Source organism: Acanthochromis polyacanthus, chromosome 10, assembly GCF_021347895.1.
Source record: "Acanthochromis polyacanthus isolate Apoly-LR-REF ecotype Palm Island chromosome 10, KAUST_Apoly_ChrSc, whole genome shotgun sequence".
NCBI classification, from domain to species: Eukaryota; Metazoa; Chordata; class Actinopteri; family Pomacentridae; genus Acanthochromis; species Acanthochromis polyacanthus.
Window position 1 is genome coordinate 21,803,446 of NC_067122.1, and position 27,398 is coordinate 21,830,843.

Below are 27,398 nucleotides of genomic sequence, written 5' to 3' on the forward strand. Positions count from 1 at the left end.
GTGACACCCAACAGCTTGAGGACGTGGAGCTGCATTTACAGGACTTTCGCCATAAACAAAATTGTTTACTGCCACAGTTTGGCAGCTCTTTTATTTGGCAACAAAAGGTTATGCAATGCCAGAATGGCCACAGCTTTATGAGCGGGCCGAGTAGGTGGGGAATACGGGAAAGGGGGCTTCTGTGTAGACCCACAAGGCAAAGGAGGGTGGGGGATTATCAGCCCCAAAATTGCTTCCACATGCACGTAACTAGCAGCTCTTCTCTTAAAATGGAGTGGGAGATGGATTGTGTTTATTGACTCGGTGATGTTTTAATTTTCAGTGTGCCTCCAGTGATTATTTTCAGGCCTGTAACTGGCACTAAGGTTGTTTGTCAGCATCGCACAAATGCCAATTTAGCACTGCACTCCTGTTATATTGTTGGACACTACAACAAGTATCAAAATCAGTGCAGTACAAATAGAGATGGCCTCTTTTTTTGTTCCATCTAATCCTCTTTGTCCAAACCTGGAGTCTACATTCCCCACTAAGCAACTCTATTGTAACGGCCGATGTAGCCACTAACCTCAACAACCAACCCAACTTGTGGAAATGTGTCAGATTGTTTGCAATGCACCTCTGCTTCCATGTGTAAAATCAGTGGGAGTTCCCCTAAACACAGGTAGTATTTACTTTGGTTACTTTTAGGAGCGTCTATAAAGAACTAAAGCATAAATGAAGCATGGAAATGTTGGAGAAAAAGCTAAGAAAAATGTCATTTCTAATAGTTGGTTAGAAAAGGGATAAATGTGGCCAGTTTTGCACAAAGCGCTTTTGTGCTGTTCAACTGGTGACAAATTCTCAACTGCTGAGTTAATCCAAGCCTTTGTCGGGTGTGGCTTTAAAGGACAGTGATCAGATACGCTGACACTGATTTGACCAGGGACTGTAAAAGTGCACCTTAAAATGCAGCTTTATCTAAATGACAATATGACAAGAGAAGAGTGAAAATGGGCTGTTGGCATGCTGAATGCTGGCATCCCACTTAGGGCCTTAGTCACGCACTTGAATAGTCACAATTTCACCATTTTTCTTCGAAGAAACTGTTCCAACAGTGTGGTATGAGAGACAATCTGTCACATGATCAAGCCCAGGATTGTCACATTTACCTTCGGCTGCAGACCCTGTTGATTAAGTTGTTGGTAAGAAACTGGGAGAAATCTGAGGAAAGCTGGTTTGCGATCTTGTCACCCACACCAAGGCCTCGATCAAACGGCACAAGAGCATCTTAATCCCCTCCAGCGGGAAACCACAACACGTGTTTGTTGGACACCACCAAAATGAAGGATGTTCCTTTCCAATGATTCATCCCATTTTCAGCTGTACAGAGAAGACAGCAGACTTTGTGTTTCCTCTTGTAAAGGGAAACACTATAAGGAAGTCAGTGTCTTACCGCCGACAGCGGTCCATGGAGGAGTGATAGTTGGTGACGCACATCTTCATAATCACCAGAATGTGCTCTGACCTTCTACAGGAGCTGAAACTCTTCCAGATGTAGACCTATCTGACAAAAATGTCCACCAACTTCACCAAGTCCTTCAGGAACAGTGAGACAACATTGAATAAACGTGCATTAATTCTACACAAAGCAAACCAGTGGACACACTTAGATATGACTGGTGACTTCAGGTCGAGATGCTACTCTTGGTACTTGCTTCTTTCATGACATTCATTCAGCTGCAGAGACGCTGCGTGGTGGAACAACGAATTTTCATTCCACTAGGTCAAGAGCAATAAATAGAATGTAACGTAATATTACATGCTGCCTTTATATCTATGTTCACTATATATTTTATGTGGTGGAAAGAAAATCTTGTGCATTTTAGGCCATCTGTAATTCTGACCAGACTAAGAGTTGTATAACTTTGCACAAAGACAATATTAAAGAGCCCATATTGTTCATGTTCACAGGTCCCTAATTTTATGGGTTTCCTAGAAATCATGTGCTTTAATGATCAGAAAATGTCTTTTTTTTTACGCACTAGAACTTGTAAACGCATGCTGGTCCAGTTTGCAGCTTGGACTGTCATTTTATAGTTTCTGGCATTGTTACGACCTCTGATGGCCAGATGCCTTCAGTATTTGTGGTGGATCCTTTGCAGCCTCTGTGTGGACTTATAGTTTGGTAGACACTCGATTTTAACCGGCTGAAGAGCTCCAGACCCCACCATCTTATCAGCTGATTGTCCTGGAGCTCCAGACCTGCACTTCAGCCCTTGTTCTTCTGCCCGCCTACCTTCCTGGCTGATTGATCCACCGCCCAGTTTCCAATCGAACGACAGCCATCACCACACCTGGTGTTTAAATCTGCAACCAGCCTTACAATCAGGTTTGTCTTTTCTCTTCCGGTTTGATGTGAAGCAGCTCACCTCAGTCCCATTCGATGTGTTTGTGTTTCCTGTAAATATGTAACCTCTGCAAGCGGCTGTGCAGTGGAGGTAGGAGCTCCTCATGTCTTGTGTTTTGGAGCACTTGTTAGTTTTTCCATTTTGTAAGTTGGTCAGTTTTGTTAGTCACATGGGTGTTCCTATTGTGTCTTTAAGTTGTTCTAGGGAGTTTAATTGTTTTCTTTTGTCATTTTTTCCTAGTAAGTTTTCTAACTCTGCTAGACCTTGATTGGTTTTATTGGATTCTTTGATTTAGCAAAACAAACCAGCCCTGTTTATTTCTATTACTGTTGCCTTTCTTTTGGTTAATTATGACACCAAGCGATGAGTTGCTTTACCAAACCAAGGACACCTGGTTTTTGTTATCTTCATAGATTACCCTAGACAGCTGAGTCGTAACAGGCTGACCTTAAATCACGAATGCTGTGGCCCGAGTAATGTTGGGCACAGAAGACACAAAGGCTTTAGTGTACTGGTGAAATGGTGCAGCAATGCTAAGCTAGTCATACACTTGTGTTTTTTGGTGCCAACTACATGTAAAGCGGCTTGTTTCCATCTGTCATTGCTGTTGTCGTTTCAGGCAAATGCACATTACACAAAGCAACTAGAGGCGTGCATGAACTGAGCTGTGACATTAGAACTTCCCAAAGTCTTCACTTTTTTTATTTGTAGATATTGTTTTGCAGAATGTGTGAATTAGTGTGGAATGGCCTGGTTAGAGAGAGACGTCACTCTGGGGGAAAAAAAAAAAACATAAGTGAAGAAATAATGTTGGACTGCGAGGAAGCTACTCTGTTTGTTTGTTGAGCTGGCTGCTAGGCAGGAGTTATGAAAATGTGTTACATGGTGATGTAAATACGTACAGGAAGAAAAGCCTGGACTTCAAACAAGACGTAAGGAGCAGTATTTTCTGTGGAGGGAATTAACTCCGTTTGAACTTTGTACATTGGCAAATCTTAACATGCAACAAAACAGCTTGAAGTAAAAAAAAAGTAAAAACCCCAAAAAGCATAATATCAGTAGCCTAGCCGCGCTAGACAACCCACGGCAACGAATTTAATTCTCTGCCAGGGTGGGTCTAGTTACCCTCCACAAGGCTCGAGGTTGGATTCTCCTAAAACTGGCCGGACGAATCACCATGAAGTGTAGAGTCAGAAGGCGGGCGTAACTAAGTGATGACAGAGGCGCGACCATTCAGACAGAAACAACCGGAAACAACTAGCCTAGCCGCGCTAGACAACCCACGGCAACTAATTTAATTCTCTGCCAGGGTCGACAACAAAAACGACAACAGTCGTTGAGCTCCATTAGTACCGACTCTGAATAATCTTTCTGTTAACATGTCTGTAATATCCTTGAGCTTCACCGATTGACTGTATAAATAAGGCTTCACCGAACTATCACATCCTCTGATTTCCGGCGCTCTAGGAGCCTATTCGTTGCGCTGATTGGTTGTATACCTACCCAATTGCTGCAGAGTGATTTGATAGACAACCTTTTAGCCCGCCTCCCTCCCTGTCCAGCGTGCCTGGACCCTTGCGTCTTCAGAGCATGGGTCTAGCGCGGCTAGGCTATAATATCAGCTCTTCAACATGATAGTGTTTAGAAGGCTTAGTGGTAGCTGAATTCACCTTTTTAGTTTAGCATGTTGGCATGCTAATATATCACTTGTACAGCTAAGGATGACGGGAAGGTCCTTAGTTTCGCAGGCATTTGATCATAAACCAAAGTAGGAGAGTTCATCAAACAGTTAAGACATTTTGTAGAACAGCTAAAGTAAACATCATTGTGGTAGTGGAGACAAGTCAGGCAGCTAAGATTCATCCTCTGGGGATCATATGTTTGGACAAAATGAAAACCAGTGTAATAGTTGTCAAGAAAATGCAGTCTGAATTGGTGGACTGACCTAATCCCAACCCTGAGCAGACAAACAGGCATCTAAAGTCAAAATTAAAGTAGAACAGACTAATTCTAATAAAGTCCAAAAACCAACATTTCCATTATATGTTTCGTAGAGAATGTTTCTCCGTAAAACAGAATTAACTGATAATTATTGTCATTTTATGTAACATTATATGACATTCAGTAAAAAAAAAAAAAAAAGGAGGATTAAATGTAATTTGTGGCATAAAACTTAATATAACTGTTGGGGTTTAGATTTGCATATCACATATCGTTAGCCTAATAGCATAGTTGCCTAAGTCATGAAGGCCAAAAAAATGACTTGGCTAGCCTATGCTATTAGGCTAACGGTATGCAATATTTATATTTGTTTTCTATGCAATTTCAAAATGCAGAAAACCATTTTTAAAAATGTAGGTATTTTCTATAATAAGATTTTTTTTAAACAGTGCAGATTGCATTTTTCCTTGACCTTACTGAAAAAGGTTGTCGGGTCAAGGAAACACGTGAAGGACAATGACAGAAGTTGCGCTCACACAAAGCTACGTATTATCTCCTTTCCTTTGGTTAAAGATGGTCCAGCGTATTCTGAGCTAAAACAACTGAGAAGGGAAGCACTAAGCATTTTTCCTTATCATGAAGAGAATTCGATCGGCTCCCATCGTGGATGCCATTTGTACTTCCGGTACTTCACTCGCTTAGGAACCTTCCTAAGCAAAGAAAAAAATAGCCTGACTATTCATCTATAACCATATTGTTCCTGTCGCAGTGAAGGACATGCGTATTACATAACAGTGTGTGTCTGAAGGAGGCCCAGGATGCAGCAGTATTTTAACAGACCCGATTCACACACACTTCAAACACGCTTTGGCCCATTGCTTCCCAAGTCCCACGTGAGATTACGGCATTCATTACTCCTGTCAGCTCCCATGCTGTGGCACCACATTTTTTTTATTTGTTTGTTTAGTTCAAGAGGAGGAGGAGGTGGAGAGAGGGGACGGCGGCGGTCCTCATCGGGTCTGGAGGCACACTGTCAAAACAGTAAAACGCCAGTACTGGTTCTCATACTGCTTCTGGGTCAGTAAATTCCGTTAACAGCTCTGTAAAATGGATCTTTCTGCTGAGGCAACTTCCACGGGTTTTAGTGGGAAAGAAAACTTCTCACAGTGGTTTAAAGTTTTGATTCAGCTGAGGTGCAAGAGATGAGAACATTACCAAAATAAAATAGTTTTGAGACCTGTTGGGGACAAAGAGGAGCTGTTTGACAGATGAAGATGTCTCTGTGATAGTATATGGACAAGCTGTACATATTTGCCTGTATGATTAATTAGTCTCTAGACAGATGGCCTATCCCACTCGGCAGGATCGTACTACCAACAGCGATCTTCTGGGATAAATATTTGTTTTCAGTTGTCTTTGGAATAATTCAGTATTTTTCCAGCCACAGAATGACTCAGATGCTGCATCCCTGTCAGACTGCACCATCTTTGTTCCCTATTTTCGCAGTGCATCTTCTATTTGATCAACAATCATTTAGCTTAAGAGATAATTCTGGTCCCAGGAAAAGACCAGCAGTGAGTTGATCATATGTTTGGTTTTGCATGTGTTGTCTGGTTTTCTATCTTTGCCACGGACTTCCAGTGTTAACCAAAAAGTATTCATTGGATCACATGTTAATTTATCACAGTTACCATGGGCACTGTAGTGTTTTCAAGTCAATCCTGTATAACTTGCTGTCCTTGTACCTTTAATAGTTTATAGTCCCAACCAAAATGCATTGTTTAATGCTGTTTGACTCATGTTTGTTAAAATCTACACTGCCCAGCTACCCGAGGAAATAATTCAGCCTTAAACAAACATAGAGCTATCTATTTGTGATTCCTTTGTAATAAAGACACAAAGTCAAATATGTTGCCAGGGGGGTTGGATTCTACCAGCGTTGCCTCTTGTCTCTGAAGCTCTCTGTGATATTCATGAACAGGATCTCAAGGCACAGCTGGGGTGAGGAGAGTGTCCAGTGAGGGAACCTCAGAGTCACATGTCTGCTTTTTGGAAATGACGTTGTTTTGTTGGCTTCATCGGGCCGTGACCTTCAGCTCACACTGGGGAGGTTTGCAGCAGAGTGTGAAGCAACCGTAATGAGAGTCAACACCTCAAAGTCTGAGGCCGTAGTTCTCTGCTGGGAGCCATTGAATTTCTCTCACTGGGTTGGGGGTAAGTTGCAGCCACGACCAAAGAGAAGTTTATATATTTTGGGATCTGGTTCACGAGTGACGGCAAAATAGAGTTGGAGATTGACAGACAGACTGGGGTAGCATCACCAGTAATGCAGGTGTGGGATTGAACCAGGTGAGCTATCAGTTTAAGAGTCGGCCCTCATTTCACCCTCACTTGTTGTCATGAACTCTGCGTAGCAACCGAACTAACAGGGATACAAACGGCTAAAACTGAGGGTGGCTGGGTTGAACCTTAGTGACGATAGCTGAAAGATCAGACATTCGGAAGGAGCTCAGAGTAGAGTCGTTGCTTCTACGTGTCGGAAGACGTCAGCTGAGGTGGTTCGGACATATGATGAGGACGCCAGGCACATCCGCATGAGGAGAGATCCTGAGTTAGTCCCAGAACTCGCTGGAGGGAATACATGTCTCATCTGGCCTGGAAATACCTCAGGATTGTCTGGATCAACTGCAAAATGTTGGTGGGGAGATGAACATGTGGAATGATGTGCTTACCCCGCTTCCACCCTGATCAGACCCTGGGTAAAGACAAGAAAATGGATGGTTTTCTATAAAGATGTACATCCATTAGGAATTAGTCAGATTCATAAGTCTCCCCTGCTTCCATTGTTTGAGTAGCCGTTTTCTTTGCTATGGGAAAGAACCGCAGCAACCACTGGGCAGCAAGCTACACAAATGAAAATTACACTGAAACAAAAGTTTTGCAGAGGATTTCATGCATTCATTCAGCTCTGCATGATTTTTGCGGTGGATTATCCATTTTAATCATCTCTTTGCATGCAAATGTTCCACCACAACAATTCGACCCGTCATTGTTCTGCTGCATCGTTCCCTTCGCTCTGTCCACATGACTGTGATGGGTGTAAAGAAATGCAAATAGTGTTTTTCCTCTTAGAGGAGGATGATAGTGAGATGCAGCCAGACCATTATGTTCTACAGAAGTGAGACTAATTAGGAATAGCTCTAAGCTGAGTGTTACACGCAAAGTAAAGATGTCTGGAGGTGCTGAGAGATGTTAGTCGGTATTATCCATCTGTTCCTAATGCTGTTCTTTCCTCCTGTCTGTCTGCTGTCGGGGCCTCGAGTGTTTGTGGTGGTGAGGCTGAGACACCGGAGCTAGTTTGGCCCCGGCATAAAGCTCTGTGATTAGCTCATGGTTTTCCTCTTATTGCTTCACTTCGCTTGGCTCGTGTAACATTGACGTGAGCGCGTGATTGACAGGAAGAAAACTTTCAGCTATCTTGGAAGTTTGCGTCAGTCGGGCTGCTGTATCTGGTGTCCTGATTGCTAACCTCTGTGTGTGCGCGCTGTGGCTCCACTCTGACCTACTGGTGTGCGGGTGTGTGTTATAGTAATCAAAGCAATCGTCAGTTCTCGCAGGCACATGTGTGGGTCTTAACGTCCACTGGCATACCTGCTCATGTGAGTCACGTTTTAGGGGACTTTGTGTGTGCAGCGCGCACTCGCACATGTGCACACCTGTGTTGTTGACGGAGTGTCAGTGACGTTTCAACGTGAGTCAGTCTGGATGCTGAGCTCACTGTCATTAATCAGAGGGTAGCAGCAGGGGAGTCGGGTTTTCCCATAACTTACTTTCAACAGCAATAAAGAGAGAGATATAGAGAGATAGATAGATAGATAGTGTGGGAAAAGAGATGACAGGACCGAAGGAATAAAGCAAGAAACAGATGGAGAGGGGGTGTAATTGTTTACTCGATTGTTTATGACTGCAAAACACAAAGTCCAAAACTGTTACCTGATCCACATCTTTCCTTCTTCCTCCGTCTGCTCCTCTTCATCGCATCTCATTCCTGGAAGGTTTACAGGCGAGCCATATATTGACGTGGCCGACTCTGTTTCAAAGGACTGACGTTCTCCAGTTGCAGAGCTGTCTTCTTGGTCTGGTTGATGCTTGCCAGATCAAGCTGATAATGCACATCTAACTGCGCCTTAATCCACACGGCCTTGACCGAGATGTATGTGTGTGTGAAGTAGGAGGATTGATTGAATATAGGCTTTGTTGCATTACAGCCGCGGATATGAATCAGATAAGTTCCTTGAGGTTTTTACACACGCTCTCCCTCCTCTTATTTAGTCTGAGCTCTGACACATTGATAAGTGAGTGGCGGCTGGTAACATGGTTGTCCATGTGTGTACCAGCTGTGGGAACCGGTGACCACTCGGCTCGCTCTCACACACTGACCCGAGGAAATGGGGTTCCTCGGCTGAGATCACAGCTGGATCTGCCACAGCTCAGGAGAACTATTGGAAAGACGGCAACAAATTCAAACCCTTTGATTGTCCACAACGTCCAATCAGTGAATTAATTGCAGAAATTAAAGCCCTTCTGTCCAGACTGCACTGATTTGTTTTCCAGGGTTGGAGCCCTATATTTCTCTCCATTTTACTGCCATTATTCAGCAACTCTACACCCCTGCAGTCTGCCGGCGTGCGCTGAAGAACAGGGACAAGAAAATACACAATGCTGAGCGGTGTATGTTAAGACAGGCCAATGTGGTGTTGATTACCTTGTCAGCAATGAGGCTGCTGAGTTTACACAGCCACTGAAAGACTAGGGAGAGAAAGATAGAGGGGGACAGTGGAGGAGAGGAATGAGGAGTAACTGCCTTTCCATACATGGAGAGGTAGGGGGAGAAAAGAGGAGGAGGGGGAGGAGAAAGCAAGAGAACGAGAGAGAGAGTGAGGAGGGTAATATGAGGAGATACAATGAGAGAGAGAGAGAGAAGAGGGGAGGAGAGAAAATTTGGAAAGAGATAAAGACAGGCGATAGAGGGATAAAGGCTGATAAGGCTGCAGCAGACAACCGGCTACAGCAGAGAGAAAAGAGAGAAGAGTGATTCGAGCTGTCTCCTCTCTGCTGCAGCTTCTCTCTGTCACTGACCGACTGATCCAACACAGGTAGGGAACACACACCGAGGCTTCATTCATTCTCTGCACACAAAGTCTGGTGGAGTTTTTTTTTTTTTTTTTTTAAATCCAGTCAGCTTGTTTCTTTAGTTTGAGAAAATGCTGCATTTTTGCACAGACGCACGCAGTGGTGGGAGTAGTTTTCAGATTCTTCACTAGTTCACAATCTAAAAATAGCTAGTTGGAAGTAAATTGTTGCTTGAATAAATACACATTGCTGAAAGTGTATTAAGTGTTGCTTCAAAATAAACACAATCTGTCAAATGAAGGTTGGGCAAAAGTAGATTAGCAGCTTTTGAGGTTTGCGTGTGTAATGTTATTTCATTATTCTGACTTCACAGATATATATTGAAAAAAGTCAGGGTAATGCAAATTTAGACTAAACAGTACAGTAAAATATTCTTCTGTATACTCAGTGCCGCAAATGTGTCTCTAGTAGCAGGACTGGTAAAAAGCAACATATATTCCTCTGGCATCTAGAAGATTGGAGGTATAAACTAAGGTAGCATTGAATGGAAAACATTTAAGTAAAGTACAAGTCTCTCCAAGAGATAAATGTATTTTCCACAGCTGAATTTATATTGTGTTTCTTCTCATGCAAGATTAATGTGCACAGATGTCTTTTTTTCCTCATCATTTCTCCGAGGACGACAAATATATTGCAACCAAATTTCAGCAAGCTCTGCAACTGTTTGCATGTTTGAATTGGTAGATATGTTCTCCATCAACGACAATTTAGACATAATATAGAGGTACGTGCATGCTCTGTGCATCCTCAAGGGTCCTTCTGTTGAAAACTCGGCTTGAGTGAAGTACTTCCGAAAAACCAAAGCTGAACTGCCTGTGCTGTCATGATTCCCCCACCGACTGCATGAGAAACAGTCAAGTCTCTGATCTCCTGTTGTGATGCAGACCTGAGCGAGTGTCTGTATTTCTGTGTATATGCATGAATGAAAGAAAAGTGCATTAAAAAGGGTAATTCAAGACAGACTGATGCACCTCTTTTTTCCAGCTATTGCCCAGTAAAAAGGCTCTTGAGAAAAATCTCAGGGAAAACTGCGAATCACCTCCCTGACATCTCCTTGTTAAAAATGAACATACCTCCGGCTGTGCGCATGAATCCGTGCTTGTGTGTAAATACCTGAACGCCTGTGTATATGAGCTGAGGTGAACGTGTGCATTATCTCTGCATGAAGCTGCTCTAATTGCACCGTGTCGGTGCCCATGAGGCGGCAACCGTAACGTTTGGCTCTGTGCCACATCCCCTTGTTTTACTGTGTCTTGTGCCCGACTGAAAAACTGCTGTGTGTGTGTTTATGTCGACTGACGAGAGCAGTTCTGGGGTCTAAGTGCATGTATGTGCAAGAGTGTCGACAGAAAATAAGCGTGTGCATGAAAAGAAGACCATATGGGCCTTTATTGTTACTGTACGTGTTTCCAGCAGCCGCAGACGTCAGCTGGTTTTGGGTCTGTATGCTGACTGATAAAGTTCAGTGTGTCACTGTGGGAATTCATGAAATGTCTCTATTGCGTGTTGGCATGTTATAGTGTCCATGTGACAAGTTCAGAGGGTAAGGCAAAGAGTCCACTCAGCATAGAATAGAGTCATCTGATTAAAGGTTAGAATAGCAGCAGAAATCATAAGACAGTCGGCCTCCAAGTTTTTAGATTGATAGATCATGTTCTGGCAAATTCTGCGGCAGGCTGGCGACCTGTCCAGGGTGTCCCCTGCCTTCGCCCGAGTCAGCTGGGATAGGCTCCAGCACACCCCGCGACCCTAGCAGAGAATGGATGGATGGATGTTCTGGAAAATTGCTTGCTGTATCCAGATTTTTATTTTTATTTATTTTTTATTTCCTTCTTTGGAATGTGTGTGTACACAGTACATGCATGTGAAAGACAGAAAGCAGGTAAATCTTTGCAACAGCCTGTCGTAGGGCTGACCTCTTTTTCTGGACTAAACATAGTGGAGAGAGCAGACAGGACAGTAGCAGTTAAGTTCACATACAGATGTGAAAAGTCCGGGTGAGTTTCCATCAACACCAGCACACAGTGCCCGATTGCAATGATATTTTTGTTTTGTTCGGGAAAAGTTGGAGTTACTTTTTGGAACAGACTTAAGCATCTCAACCTGGAGCTTCATCTGCCTCCTGCAGAGCAGCAACAGAGCAGCCAGCGAGGTGATCAGATGACTGAGCAGCAAGATCAAAGCTGGGCTCTGTGTGTCTCCGTAGTCTGGGCATTTTTATGGCTGGCTGTTAAGCTGTGCAGTGGTTAATATACATTTAATGGAGACAGGAATTGATAAAACACTCAGCGACATATAAGGCTGCGGTCAGAAAAGTGTCAGAGTTGGAGTTTTGCAGCTATATTGGCAGAGTAATACTATCTGACCTCTGGAAATAGACTTCAGGGACAATGTGCAGCAGGACATGAGTGTTGTGTGCGTTGATGGCGTATGAGTGTGTGTGTGTCTGTGTGGCTGTGTGCTTGCGTGTGTGTGTGTGGCTGACTTGCCCAAATTTAACTGTCTGCATTCTGCAGCTGCTTGGAGTTTTAGTTGTAGTGCAGTAACCCATGGAAACGCCGCCATCCCTTTCTGTAACAGGCAAACAGAAAAACTCAGCCGTCATCCCACAGTTAAAACATCAGCCAATAAATCAGGAAACAAATAAAATGACATCACTCGCTGGCTTTTTTTTTTTGGTAATGTCCAACATTTTGAATGCATCCTTGAGAGCAAAGCAATATGCAGTAATTATGATTACAAGAGGATTCATTCTGCAGTTATTTCTGACAGATGTGATGTGAGTCACATTTTTAGTGGGAATGTAATGGGAATTTTCCATTCATTTTCCACTGGAAAAAAACTGATGTGATTTTCGCTGCAATCTGTATCAAAGAGGCATGCTCCTTTGTGTCTGGAGATTGTGATTTGTAGGTCAGAGCATATCTGTAACACATTTTACCAAAAAACTGCAGTTCAACTCTGTTGAATTTCCCCAGAGAGGGATCAATAGAGTTTATCTTTATCTGCGATCTGGATGTTGCGCTCTGGTATATTGCATTTATATTTCAAGTAACAGTTCAGCCCGGAGTCTGGAGTGAATTCATATAGAGAGTGAATGCACATTATCACACACAGTACTGCACCATAGTTTCATCTGGCTGTTCAGAATTAGACAAAGAAGGGTTGGAAGCAGGGATGGCATGAGAAAGTAGATGAAGAGGAGAGGAGGATGACATGGAAGAATGTGTGTTTAGAGGTAATGAGTGGAAAGCGGGCTGGTGCAGAAACAACACAAGTGGCATGACTCTAATTCACACTCATCATCAGAAATTAAAATACATTTAAAAACACATCTAGGTGCAAATATACAGTAAATAGAAAAACACCTGGCTTCTTTCTGTTACATGTGAAGCTGAAATGTGTTGTGAGCAGTTATCATGCACGTGCCCTTTTCCTATGTCTGCCTCCTAATAGAGTGTGAGTCTGACTCAGCAGCTGGTGGTCAGTGGATGGTCAGTCAGTGAGATCAGTAGAGCAGCAGAGCAGACAGAATCCCCAGAAATGTCATTGGCGTTGTTTTATTTTAGGGTGGCTTGTGTAGCAGACAGTACGGTGAACGCAGTGAATGTTAACCGTTTTGGCCGGCAGCCAGAGACTGGTTCTGGATCAACACGCCCTGGGAACAGCCCCGACAGAAAGAATAGGAGGATTTCTCTAAGCGAAGGCTTAAGGGTCAGTGAGTTCAGTAATCTTTGTTCTTAGATAAAAGGGTTGTGTTGTGATATGAGGGAAGGAAATGTGGAATTTCCCACCTTGTGCTGATTTTTCCAGGACTGTCTGGGTTTGGTTCCTAAATGCTTGTGCCTTTCATTTGCTTGATGATGCACAAATATTACATGCCACAGAAACTTCTTTCTTCAGCAGCTTTTGATTTTAACTGCACCACAGATTTTGTAGCGTTCAGGGAAAGTCTGTTTTTTTACGGTGAACATGATCTGTGTTTGTGAACTGATCCAAACCATGTGCAAACCTGATACATCTCTACCAGGAATACTTGCACAGCCATTTTTCATTCTCTGTGTCTTTCAGATGATGTCATCAGAGCACCTGGCCTGTGGTTGGCTGCAGCAGCTCCTCATCGTACTTGTGAAGCTTTGCCTCACTTTTGCTGGACCTTTGCGGCCTCTGAATGGGACAGAATGCACAGCCAAGAGTCCTGCTTCCTACATCCTGGTCTTTACAGGTCACTGGAGCCCACAGGCCTTCCCCAAGCAGTATCCACTGTTCCGGCCCCCTGCACAGTGGTCCAAACTCATAGGTGAGAGAGGCTGCTTGGAACAAAGACATGGATTATTGGAAAATCAGCCATTTGTCATGGAATATTTTACCTGTCACATTGCTGAATGTGACTGTTATTTCATTCTTACTACAGCAGCAAGGACTCGGAATGTACTTGACCTGCAGTTGACAGATAGAAAGATTTTGTGTTCACAGGGAGCCCATCAAAAGACAGGAATGGTGATCACGGTGAAATAAAGGGATGTCAACCTCTGCTTCACCTTTGTCCTAGAGCCTCGTTGTCAGTATGCACACAGAGAGATGTTAATGAGCAAAGCAGTGAGAGGCAGAGAGCAATAAGTAAGGCGGTCTAAATGCTACCAGATGCTGCTTGTCTTTGTTTCTTTAACTTCTGTCCGGCTACATCTTTAATATTTCTCTATTTCTTCAACTCAATCCTACACTGCTCCCCACATTTCCGCTGGTTTACCACAGTGTTGGCGGCAGAGGCTGCAGCGGTGGTTTTCGGGGCTGACGAAGGTGGGTGATGATATCTGGGGTGTGGTGGGGTCAGACCACTCACCTCAGAGCCAGGAGGAGGAGAAGACAAAGTGATTCAGACCCCTCCATTCTCCTTTTTTTTTTCAAGTACAAGGGAATGGGATGGATGGCAGATGTTTGCACATGTGTGTACATGTATGTGTGTCTCTTGGAGGGCTCTAAGGCGGCTGTGGGCTTGTCTGGTTTCCAGCTCTCCCACTGCTGCCCTGCCAGGGGATGATGCCCTACTTACTCCATATAGAGACAGGCACCGGAGATTCTGACACACCCATAATGACTTTTAATGTCTCAGGGTAATGGGCACCGGTGGACGTGGGGCGAATGGAATGGGTTTTGTCCCAAGAGAAGGAAAAACACAAAAGCCTCACAATGTGCTGTGGTGGACGAACTGAGTGTTAGAGATGGAGGTTGTCACAGAATTAAAGAAAGCATTACCTGCCGAGGGGTTTAGGGGCCTAGTGCGGTTTTGTGTTGCTTTAGTTTGAAGATGTGGGGGCAAAGGACCAAGGACAGTGCCAGAGGGAAGCAGGGCTGGAGTTTGTCAAGGCCAAAAAATACACAAGCAATTTAGGAAGAGTGGGAAGTGGGCTTTAAAGTGTTGGTGGGGCTTAAACGTGATGCGTTATCAGGTTTCAAGGTCTTGACGCTTGTGGGAAATTTGTTAGGATGGAAATGCAATTAAGTGTATAAGTAATAGCAGTTTGGGGAGAAACAAGATAGTGTGTGAAGTGTGCTGGGCAGGTTGTGCGTGTGGTTCTGTGTGTGTTAATACATGTCAAGAGTATTTACGTTCAACTGCATGCTTGTGTGTGTGTGTCTGTATGCAGCTCTGAAAAGTGAGGTAAGGCAGAACCATCAGAGCATTTGTCAGCGTGTTTCTGGCTAACCTTACTCTGCCCCTAAAACCACTGGCCCAGGCCAGCGGCTCTGTGGGTTTCAGCATGGAGCTTCAGAACCTGTGGTACAAACCGTTTAACCTAAATCAGTGTGTTGATTCTTCACAGATTTCATAGATAACCAGAACTAAATATAAGAATGTGAGGCAAATGGCTCAGTTGGCTCAACATGGAAGAAAAAGGCATCAGGAAGGGTTTTCAAAATAATCTTGATTATATTTTTTGCCCACCATCTGGCTGACCTACCTCCTGGCAGCTCCAGCCTGTGTTGTGGTTTCATCAGTGATAAATGGAGAAAAGACGTAACTATAACCTTGCAATAACTCCAAAGACATGCATATGGGCAATCCCTTCAGAATTATCTGTTTAAGTGCAGGAAGTAGGAGGCAGCCGTAGAAATACATACAGGCTCCATGGTGGAAATGATCTCACCGTCTGGCTGAGGCTCTGTGGTGCTTCATTGACATTGATATGCATTCCACTGAATAAGCATCTTACTCCTGTCGTCTCCTCTTTCTTGAATTTCTTTGCTCTCTTTAGCGGTCAGCCATAATCGTCATTTTCAACTATGGGAGGAGGACGCTCCAGCCAGTGCAGGGGTGCAGAGCTTTGCTGAACTCGGGGTGACGGTGGAGCTCATGAAGGCAGCCAAGGAGGCCAGGAGGAAACGCGTGGTCGGAGCCATGTACCGAACGGCTGGCATCCCCAACGGCATCGGGCACAGCTCCACGGAGATGCTCATGCAGCCACGGAGCTCACTGGTAGGCACAAATAAACTTTTATGAAAAGCAGTTTTTAAAAAGAGCACATACATGCTCAGACGCAGTAAGTCACAGAAGCCATCTGTTTGACTACATCTACTCAGTCATCTGGTGACCTTTGCCTCCCCATAACGTCGTCCGTCCGCTCCGACCAAATACTTCACCATTTCTTTCCACTATCCAATCAGACTATGTTTAGCCTAAGTGCCTCAGCCCTGCAGCCACAAACGCCCACATCCATCCTGCGCGGTCTGCACTCTGTCTGCCGCCCGTCCCACTGAACTCTATGAGCTCAGGAGAGAGGGGCCCTGGATGACGTGTGGCAAAGGGAGTTGCTCCACATTTTGGCAAACACTTTTATTTGTTTTCTTACCGCGGACAGTTTGATAAGAATGCTGATAAAACACTCATGTTTGACTGATAAAATGACTGCAGCCACTTGGCTTAGCATAAAGACTGAAAACAGGGGGAAACAGCTAGCCTGTCTCTGTCTGATGGGGAAAAAGTCAGCCTCCTAGCACCTTTAAACAAGCTGATGCTACATGTTAATTATGTGCAGAAACCAACATAACGACTGAACTGTAGCACACTGGTTGCACATTTTACCAGCTGTAGATGCAACATATGCAAATCCATTAACTGCACATGCTGCACTGCTATTTACAGGGCATTTAAATATTTTTTGCTGTAGTGTGTTTGTGCATTTTACACTTCATGGTGCATTTTGAAGTTTAATGTGTTTTCTTATTTATATGTATTATGGTGGTGGTCGCTTTATTCTTTCTGCTTGCTACTGTAACAACAGACTTTCCTCTTGGGGATCAAAAAATATTTCCATTCAATTCTATATTTTGCAAACATATAAAAATGGCATTGATTTTTTATATTTCACTCTCAGCAGTTGGGTAAATCAGTATATTTTCCTAAAATTTCAAATGATTTCTTCGCAGGTAATGTGTATGCTTGAAATATCAAGACCTTCTCACAGAGTTAAGATCAGATTTTATCACTCCGACTCACCTTATGAGTCCTAAAATGAACTCTGGCTGCAAAATCGTCGGGCCTTGTAATGTGGAAAGCTAATACGAGGCTTCAGCCTTCTATGTTAGCCAAATCTTGAGACAAAATGAGTTTCTTCAACTGCAGCTAACCCAGGAAACATTGAAACACGAGGAAGAAATGTTTACACTAAAGCTGTCCAACCTAAACTGCTGAAATTCTATACTGGCCCATATTTAAGGTTGTGCCTTCGTTCATCGCTGGACCACAGGACACCTCTGCTGCTGAATGGCGAGTGAGTCCGGGAGCAAAGGTCACGGTTGGACTCTTTTTTGAGGCTTGGGCTAAATATGGGGCCAGGGCTTAAACAAAGGCAAAGGATTTGAGGTATGGCACAGTGGAAAAATGTGTCACACAGAGTTGGAAAATATAGAATCCCCTTTGTGTGTCAAGCATATGTAGCTGATGAATGAGAAGGAAAAAGGTGAAAAGGAAAGGCGGAGATTTACTGGAGCTTTGAGAAATAGGTGTGTGTCTGCCTGAAAGTCTGGTGACCTACATTTGTTTATTGGTTGTTCCACCGCTTGAACCCGAGGGCCCTTAAAAATCATAAACAACCCTGCCTGAGGGCATCTTTGGTAAGCACAAGTCAGAGACAGCAGCTTAGCAGCTTGTCATCTACAGTAGGTACATGTCGTCTGTGGCCGCTTTTAAATGGGTCCGTCTGTTTTTAGATCAGTGGGCAGAGCAGCAAACAAAAAGAGAGGCATGACTATTGTGTGTTTGTGTTGAACGTGACTCGTGATGTGAATCTGTTGACAGATTAGTCTGCTATTCTGTTTTTCTCTTTTGCACGCTCATTTATGTTTGCCATCCCTTTCCTTTTCTACGCAGCCAAAACACTCATACGTAATGCCCCAGAAATCCCAAACACATATGATTCCTATCTCCATATTCATGAGCCGTCTGCTATTGTTGCTGTCAAATGTGAAATTCAAAGCAGACAGGTAACACCAAATAAGTACCACGCAGAGGTTCAGACCAGAAAAGGACACAACAGCAGCTGAGCACTGATGTGACTCTGCCACAGGCCTGCATGCTTTCTAGTATGACAAGTTCTCTCCGAGGCTCTGCGGAAGATTTGCTGTGATTGAGAAAACGTGAGAGGGATCATGGGAGCTTTGAGTAACTGTCTGTGCTCCAGCGATGCTTCCTGCTCTGCTCTGCTCTGCTCTGCTTTGCAAACCACCGTGGACTGATGAAGCCAGTGGCGACAAAGACCCCTGAGAAGGCACCCTTGCTGAGTGGAGCAATGGATATAGCAGGATGGCTTCTTGGAAAAACCTCTGTTTCAGAAGAGGCTAAAAAAGGACAAGAGGAGGGAGTGATGTTAGCAGAAAAGGAAGGACGGAAGGAGGGGATCAGTGCAGGATTCTGAGAAGCCACAGAGCTTTTTCTGATTTGGTTTGGTGCTGTGCGTCACCGGTTAAGAAACAGATCCTGTGTGTTATGCTACCTGCACTCCTGCATCGATCGCTCTATCCAACTCCAGGCTGCCCTTTCCTGTCCATCCAATGCTGTCCAAGCCCACCCATCCCACCCGGAGACTTGGCAGCTCAGCACAGGTCCTCAGATATCAGTCAAACGAGGAGGCGTTTTCAAATGTGCTGTTTTCTGGTCATCTGCCACCTCAGTGTGTGCTGACCCCCAGGCCACTTCCTGAATGAGGTCACCAGCTCTCAGGAAACATCCATCACACAGGAGACACAGTCTAACCCTGCACAGGAAAACTGAGTGGGTGCATGCATGAGCACACACACAGGGCCCAGTTGCTGCATGTATAAGTTACGACATTATGAATCCTGACATCGACTGTGTTTTCGTGCATGATGTCATGCTCGATGCATTTACTGTCCTGGCTATTGTACTAGGATGACTTAATTTATTCTACACACAACATGCAGTCTACACCACAAGTATGCGGGTAGTAATGCATTCTTCTTTTCTTCAGGGTCCGTGTTTCAGCGCATTCAGTTTAGATAAAATAATGGATGCTACATTAAAGTCTCAGCATTCATTTGAATTGGTTTACATGAATACAGAAAGAACTGTATTGGAGATATTTTAACCCATAGTGTCCAATATTTAGGAGCAATTTCACAGCTACATGTGAAGCCAGACAAAATTGTGACATTTATTTTGCCTGTCGTCCATGTCATGGTAATCTTATACGCTTCAGTAAAAAGTAACTGGACTTTTCTGTTTGGTTCTTGAAGATGTTTCTGAGGCGAAGCGCCTTCAAGAAAGAAAAAATTCAGGTACTTTTTACTGAAGCTATAAGGACAAAATGTTCAATATTTTCAAGAAATCTGCAGCCAATGACCACCTGAAGCTTTTAAACATTACCAGAGACTTTGTATCTTCCCTGGTGATGCTCTGGTGGGACATTATTCAGGATATTACACCTCATCACCCTGAAAATCTCCTTGCTTTCTTAGCGTTTAGGATCCCTGCACTGCTGAATGATGACATTTTGTCCGATGAGTTTAGATTTGTTTGCCTGAATGTGATCCCCCAGAATGCACCTGTACACTTTTGCGTTCATCCTGTCAACAGTGAAATCATCAATTAATGTTCCAGCTTGATTGACGGTCACATATGTTATAGCAGAACCATCACTAAGATAAGGTGACATGCTTTGGGCCATGAACTCCACACCCTCTTTTTGATTAAAGTTGACTTTTGTTTCTTCAGTTCATACAAGAATGCTCCAGGATTACACTGTTCCTTACATTTCAGTGAATTGCAGTCTTTCTTTGCTGTTTTTGGTAGCCTAGCCGTGCTAGACCCATGTTCTGAAGGCACAAGGGTCGAGGGTCGCTCGACAGGGAGGGAGGCGGGCTAAAAGGTTGTCTTTCAAATCACTCTGCAGCAATTGGGTAGGTATACAACCAATCAGCGCAACGAATAGGCTGACGTAGTTCCTAGAGCACCGGATTGTGGCTAACTCCCATTAGCTTCCCAACCAGCGGAGCCAACTGGTATATTAAGGATTTGCCATATCCCGTCAGCATAAGTCCAAATACGTCTTTCTTCTCAATGAAACACTTAAGTGCCGTCCTTTGTTTATCTTTCAAGTTGAATTTTAGCTTCAAATCTTTAAGGGCTGTGGCCAAAGCCGAGTTGAAAGATAACTGTTTATTGTGCGCCGGTTGTTTCTGTCAGAATCGTCGCGCCCCTGTCGTCACTTAGTTACGCCCCCCTTCTGACTCTACACTTCATGGTGATTCGTCCGGCCAGTTTTAGGAGAATCCATGGCGGAGAATTAAATTTGTTGCCGTGGGTTGTCTAGCACGGCTAGGCTATGTTTTTGGTGGATCTTGTTGTAAATCCTCTCTTGATCATTGACTAGTAACTTCCTAGGGAGCATTTTTCACTTGCTGTCATAAGAGGTTTTCTTCACCATTCATACATTTTCCAGTCTTTCACATGATTGCGCTCTTCTTTCTACCAGGTCTTTTGCTAGGTTCAAGTTTTCTGTTTTTATTGAATGCGCTTGACCATTTTAGGAAACCATCTGCCTGTGATATCTCTGTTGTCCTTTATTGTAGTGTCCAACCTGAAGCACAGAAAATTTGTGATTGAACTTATACTTACAATCTGGACTGTATTTCGACAAACAAGTGCAGCACATGACAGTATGGTAGTGTAATTAACTTTAGTTTTTTCTTTCTGCATCCAGGGTGCCGTAGTTAGACTTTTAATTGGAACCAGAGAAGTAGTCACAGGGGATTTAGTGCAACTTTTGTCTTCTTTTGACTATTAGCTTGATCACTGCATTTTCTAGGTTTACTGCAGTCACAGGTGTCATGTCAACAGTGTTCACCATCTTAGTTCAGCAGAAATGACAACCAAACACAAATTACTGCTGAGCCTGATGAGAATCATTTTAGTTTTGCAGGTATCTAGACATAAACCGGTACTGAACAAAATAATTTTGTGGCAGCATAGTGAAAGCAGGACCAAAGCTGTTCATCCTGAGAGGCATATCAGTGTGGGAAGCAAATGTCAAGGCAATTCATCCAAAGGTTGCTGAAATATGTTGCTGAAAGCTGCAAATGTCAACCACATGGTGACACTAAAGGAAAAGTCAAGAGTCTTAGGATCATGGAAGCCTGAACGGAAAACAACAGAAACTCTGGACTAAAGTGGACTGAGTGACAGACAGACTGACACTGGCATTTCTAGAGACGTGCCGCTAGCACGATTACGTAGACATTCATCTTCTTATTTTAAAGCACTAACTGGCCTTGTTTAAATTTCCCTTTGGACATTAAGGTCTAAAGCAATTGTATTGTCTCTGTTGGACTGACAGTTGTCCCTGATGGTGAAGATGATCCCCAGCCCCGACTGGTTTGTTGGTGTCGACAGCATAAATCTTTGCGAGGGCAACCAGTGGAAACAAGAAGTGACCATTGACCTCCAGCCTTACGATGCAGGGACAGACAGTGGATTCACTTTCTCCTCTCCAAATTTCCCCACCAGCCCCCAGGAAAACATCACGAAGGTAGGAGCTCTTGCAATGTTCACACAGTGACACCTTCGTTTGCTGCATTAATTCTGTGGTGAGACAAAACAAGGAGGATGGGCCTCGTCTTATTCTTAGAATAAGTTACCAACATGGGAATGGGACGTCATTCTTCACTGTCTCCACTGAAATGATTACTTGGCAGCCCTCATGCCTGACCTGAAGTGATTTGAGTAAAAAGGGCCCCCCTTACATAATAGACCATCTATCCTTTCCCAGCATGTGTTTTAAAGTGGGCTATTGTGTATTTGAAGTTCTGTTGAGAATCTGCTGGCTGTCCTGATGAATTATGCCTGGCTGTTCTTTGCCGACTTGTTCAGATCACGTCTCAGATGCCGAACCACCCGGCCAACTCCTTCTACTACCCACGCTTAAAGGAGCTCCCACCGATCGCCAGCATAAAGATCACTCGACAGAGCAGTTCACCTGAGCGTCAAACCCAAATGTCCAATCATATTCTGCCAAACTCCATCAGTCCCCAGCGCTTCTCAGGTAAGACCACAGGACTCCCTTCATCAGTGGTTCAGTGGTATGTGGACATTTTACCTCTAAAGGGCAAAAAGATTGAGCAAGCTAAAGACAAAAAGATAACATGGTATGATTTTTATTCTACTGAAGTTTAATTCTAATGAAGATTTCCACACATTTCATTTGCTTTGACGTATCAAACTCACGTGGTAAGGAATTGCTTTCACGAATGGGGAGTGATGTGTTTAAGAGTTCTACTGTCATTTACCATAAATCAAAGGTTATAGTGTTAATGTTGAGGCCCTTTCTGGAGGACACTTTCAAATGCTACAAGACAGAATACAAATAAAGCTTCTTTCTACAGTGAATTTTGGTACCTTCTGACTCTTATGTTTTCCCCATCTCTCTCCCAACTCTCCCAGCGACACCACTGGACTGTGAGGTGTCTCTCTGGTCGTCTTGGGGTTTATGTCTGGGTCCCTGCTCCAGAGGCGGCGTTCGCCACCGCACACGTTACATCCTCTTGCGGCCGGCCAATGCTGGGACCCCCTGCCCTGAGCTGGAGGAGCAGGCTGAGTGTGTACCACACAGCTGTATGAAACTCCAGTAACCCTCAGAGTGCACAAACACAAATACTGCCAGTATTCGACACTGGGACTTTCATGTTATTACTGCTGGACTGAGAAATGTTGCTGAGCATCTCTTTGCTGAGGATTTGTTTTTGTCTTTGTCGCAGCCAAATTGTGGAAGTTTAAGATGTGCTGCATTTAGGGGTGATGGTCGTTAGCTTTAGAAGGAATACCCCTCTGGGTGTATTATAATGGCAGTAAAGTCTGACTGTAAAGGAGGGTTAGTTAAAGGTCTCAAATAGTGCCCCTTTTTGGGAAATTAATCAAAATCTCACATGCAACTACGGTTGTTTAGTTTTTGAGCGCAGAATGCTGAAAAGACGGTTGATTTCACCATGACCGCGGCTGCGTCTCAAATCAGATATTTTCTCTTTTTATTTAAATACGTCGTACAGCTGCCCTCACAAAGTAAATACCGTTTCATGCAGCATGCATACAATTGGCACATACTACTTTGTCATAAAAATGCACCTTAAACTTTAACTCTCATGGTCTGCAGTACTCAGGCGAGACACCGAGACATACAGACCTGATCAAAATCTTAAGACCAGTTGAAAAATTGCTAGAATTTACCTTTTGCACATTTGGATCTTAATGAGGTTTTAAGTAGAGCTACAATATGCAAAAGCAAGAAGGGGGAGTGTGACAAAAAGCACTTTGAAAAAGTAATTTATTGAAAACAACAAGTGAACTGAAATAGGCTGTTTATCAGCTGATCAAAAGTTTAAGACCACAGGCTATAAAAGCCAAAATCTGCTCAAAATTCTCATTTTATGTCAGCCATTCACACGGTCATGCCCTCCTGATGGCTAAAGCTAAGAAGCTTTCTCTTCTTGAACGTGGTCGGATCGTCGAGCTGCAGAAGCAAGGCCTCTCACAGCGTGCCATTGCTGCTGAGGTTGGACGCAGTAAGATGGTCATTCTAATTTTTCTGAAAGATCCTGAGCATTATGGAACAAGAAAGTCAAGTGGTAGACCCAAAAAAATTACACCTGCGCTGAGCTGGAGGATCCGATTGGCTGTCCGTCAAGACACATTGAGGTCCTCGACCCAAATTAAGGCCCTTACTGGTGCCGACTGCAGCGCAATAACCATCAGACAGCATCTGCGGGAAAAGTGTTTCTAAAACAAAAAACTAATTCAAAGGCCTCGTCTCTTTCAACGCCACAAAACTGCCCGTTTAGGCTTTGCCAGGGAGCATCGAACATGGGACATTGAAAGGTGGAAAAAAGTTTTATTCTCTGATGGGAAAAAATGTAACCTTGACGGTCCAGATGGCTTCCAACATTACTGGCATGACAAGGAGATCCCACCTGAGATGTTTTCTACCCGGCACAGTGGAGGGGAGTCAATCATGATTTGGGGTGCTTTTTCATTCAGTGGAACACTGGAGCTTCAGGTGGTGCAGGGTCATCAAACGGCAGCTGGTTACATGCAGATGTTGCAGCAAGCATCCCTCATGACTGAGGGTCCTCATCTGTGTGGTAACAGCTGGGCTTTTCAACAGGACAATGCTGTAGTTCACAATGCTCGCTTGACGAAGGACTTCTTCAGAGAGAATAACATCACTCTTTTGGACCATCCCGCATGTTCCACTGATTTAAATCCCATAGAGAACATTTGGGATGGATGGCAAGGGAAGTTTATAAAAATGGCCATCAGTTCCAGACAGTTGATGCCCTTCGTGAAGCCATCTTCACCACTTGAAGCAATGTTCCCTAAAGCTTCCTGGAAACACTCGCATCAAGCATGCCCAAACGAATTTTTGAAGTGATTAACAAGAATGGTGGAGCTACTCATTACTGAGTCCTAATGAGAAATTTTTTTGTTCTGGTTTAGTGAGTTTTTTGTAAATTTTTTTTGAGCAATGGTCTTAAACTTTTGATCAGCTGATAAACAGCCTATTTCAGTTCAATTGTTGTTTTCAATAAATTACTTTTTTAAAGTGCTTTTTGTCACACTCCCTCTTCTTGCTTTTGCATATTGTAGCTCTACTTAAAACCTCATTAAGATCCAAATGTGCAAAAGGTAAATTCTAGTATTTTTTCAACTCAGGTCTGTATGTAGCATAACTGCACAGAGGATTGTGAGTCAGAATGGCCAGATGAGTATGCTGGCTTGTTGTAGGACATCTGGGTATTTTTAGCTACTTCATTTGACATATTATGTATTGGGGCACACTAAATCTTTTTCTCCCATACTCTATAATATGGTAATATAGATATTGGAACGCAGCCTACATGAATGGTTTTAGGGCTGCTCTAAAGGTGCTGCTGTTTTTGGCTCTTTCAGGAAGTGCTGCTGTTTGTGTCTGTGATTGAAAGTGCAGTGCTGAAGCAAAGGACTTCATTTTTTAGGCTTAATGCATAACTTTTGGGGGTAAAAAGTGATTTCTATAAAATGTTCTAGATGCAGAATATAAATGTATCCCCTCAGAGACCTCTGCAAGACTATTTTCTGGTTGTTTTATTGTCTGCAGCATTTGCATTTGAACTGTGTGCTGACGGTGGCACACCAAAGTCACAAATGTGCATCTTCAGCACATGCTCACACTCTTATATGCGTGGACACACAAACCTCCACACACAGGTCTTTGCACATGCTGCATGCCTTTGCAGGCGTGGAGTTTACATAGATACTTATACATGCTTGGCAGATTAAGCCCTTTCAAAATAACTTCACACCCTGATTTATGAATATCACCTCTCATAAGAAGCACCGAACAGCTGACTTGAAGCTTAGAGCCAGTCCAAAGACGACGGCCTATTTTATAGCAAAATGCAGTTTTTTTAATATAAATAAAGATAAATATTTGTATTATCTCTTTTGATATTTCAGTCTTGAGATTTTGTACATACTGTATGATGCATCGTATCTTGTATAACTCATGAATAAATATGGAGGTGTGTTTTTCAAATAGAAAACGTGTTACTTTGTTCCCCCGCCTGGTTCTCCAGTTGGACAGCATTTTCCCCTTTTTGTTTCTGTAAAGGCAGCATGTAAAACATTTAAAACTTTTGTTTGACCAAACAACAATGTTGATTTGCACTGTTCCAGTATGAAGTCAGCTTATTTATGTGTGCCACGGCAGACTTTTACCACACCTCTTTATTTGACTCGCAGCCTAAATGCAAAAATACACAGCCATAAATATCACAGTATGAAAAGGTTATGATGCCTTGTATTTGCCAAAATAGAAGTCATGAATCTACATATTTATAGCTAAAAATTCTACATATTAAACTGCCTCTCCTAAACTTTGACATATCTGTGCTGTTTGGCCAGGGGTTACTTTAATTGTGGTATTTGCTCTGGCAGGAGTTCCCTACAAAAAAAAACACAACTTACTCTTCTTCTTCTTTGAGGTTTTACTGCAGCTGGCATCCGTGTAGTTGCATTACTGCCATCTTCTGGATTTAATTACAACCAAGAATCTTCCAATTCTCTGTAGGATACAGTCTTCACGAGAAAATCAAACGGGCATCTTCATCTTTGCCCTCTTTTCACCACAGTCCAGTCTGAGTTCCACATCTGCTCCTCTTGGCTGTAATCTCAACATCCCTGATTAAATATTGACTAAAGGCTGCACTTTGATGGAGAGTTTGTGAGAAAGTAGCATCTCCTAGTGGTCACAATCAATAACAACACCAACACCACTACTGCAGCAACTAACACTAATCAGATTAATCTAATAATAATGAGAAACAGTTGAGATCAGTGTCACAATCGCAGTGCAATAACAGAGAGTGATTGAATGCCAGATGGTATGTTTAGTTCCTCTCAATATTAGGGAGATTTCTCTGAAAACCTCTCACTGGTCTTTTCCAGCAAATTGTGGCACTTCTATCCAGTCAGTTTCAAAAGGAGCCAGTGGCCCTCTGGACTGAACTATTGATGTTAAAAATCATATTAATTAACTACTGAGCTGCAAAAGCTCTGACATGATAACTAGTCAAACACTAATTCACCCAAAATACTGCTTATGGATTTATAAATTTCTTCTACATAAACAGTAGCCCACTTTTTAATGAACAAGTTACAATTTCAAGGGTTTATTCAGCTCAAAATACTACTTTCAGTCCTCGTACTTCTGGTTTCAGTGCCACTCAAATAGTACTGTCTACCCAACAAGCTGTGGGTTTAAAGGTTTGTTTCATCCAAAATGATACTTTCTGTCCAAATACAATTTTAAAGGATTGCTACACTGAAAAATACAATTTAGGGTTTGAAATATTTGTTTCACTCCAGTTCTACTGTCTGTTCAAGCACTTGTAGTTTTAAAGTGTATTCAACCCAAAAAGTGCTTTCTAACTTACAATTTACAAATTTAAAAGTTTATTCTACCCTAAAAACAGACTAAAATTTTAATGGTTTACTCCATCCAAAATACTTACTCCGTTTAATTACTGGTTTGCTCAACTCAAATTCATCTTTTGTTTTAAAAAATGTGGGTTTCACTGGAAAACCTGTAACACTACTGTCTCTCCATACACTTATAGTTTTAAAATTTCACCCAAAAAGTGCTTTGAAAAGAACAAGTTATGGTTTTAAATGTTTATTCAACTCAAAATACAACCTATAATATCAATGGTTTATTGCATACAAAATACTACTCGACGTAATACACACGTGGACAAAATTGTTGGTACCCCTCAGTTAAAGAAGGAAAAACCCACAATTCTCACTGAAATCACTTGAAACTCACAAAAGTAACA

General features: G+C 43.0%; 1 protein-coding gene across 2 annotated transcripts; it reads left to right on the top strand.

The window, feature by feature from the left end:
- The first annotated feature begins 6,964 nt into the window (after positions 1-6,964).
- spon2a (spondin 2a, extracellular matrix protein) lies at positions 6,965-25,736 on the top strand. Of its 2 annotated transcripts, XM_051954247.1 has the most exons (6): positions 6,965-9,484; positions 13,593-13,821; positions 15,779-15,999; positions 21,374-21,565; positions 21,907-22,078; positions 22,477-25,736. In XM_051954247.1, exons 2-6 carry the CDS (start codon positions 13,593-13,595, stop codon positions 22,662-22,664), a joined length of 1,002 nt encoding a protein of 333 aa, XP_051810207.1. In that variant the 5' UTR covers positions 6,965-9,484; the 3' UTR covers positions 22,665-25,736. The 2 variants fall into 2 exon arrangements, with proteins under 2 accessions (XP_051810207.1, XP_022045179.1); XM_022189487.2 differs by lacking the exon at positions 6,965-9,484 and having other exon boundaries at positions 12,334-13,821.
- The last annotated feature ends 1,662 nt before the right edge of the window (positions 25,737-27,398 follow it).

Excerpts from the sequence above, each read along its gene's own strand:
- spon2a (XM_022189487.2), top strand. The coding sequence starts at position 13,494 with ATGATCTGTGTTTGTGAACTGATCCAAACCATGTGCAAACCTGATACA. Across the intron at positions 13,822-15,778 it reads ACAGTGGTCCAAACTCATAG|CGGTCAGCCATAATCGTCAT; the intron begins GTGAGAGAGGCT and ends TGCTCTCTTTAG. Across the intron at positions 21,566-21,906 it reads CCCAGGAAAACATCACGAAG|ATCACGTCTCAGATGCCGAA; the intron begins GTAGGAGCTCTT and ends CGACTTGTTCAG.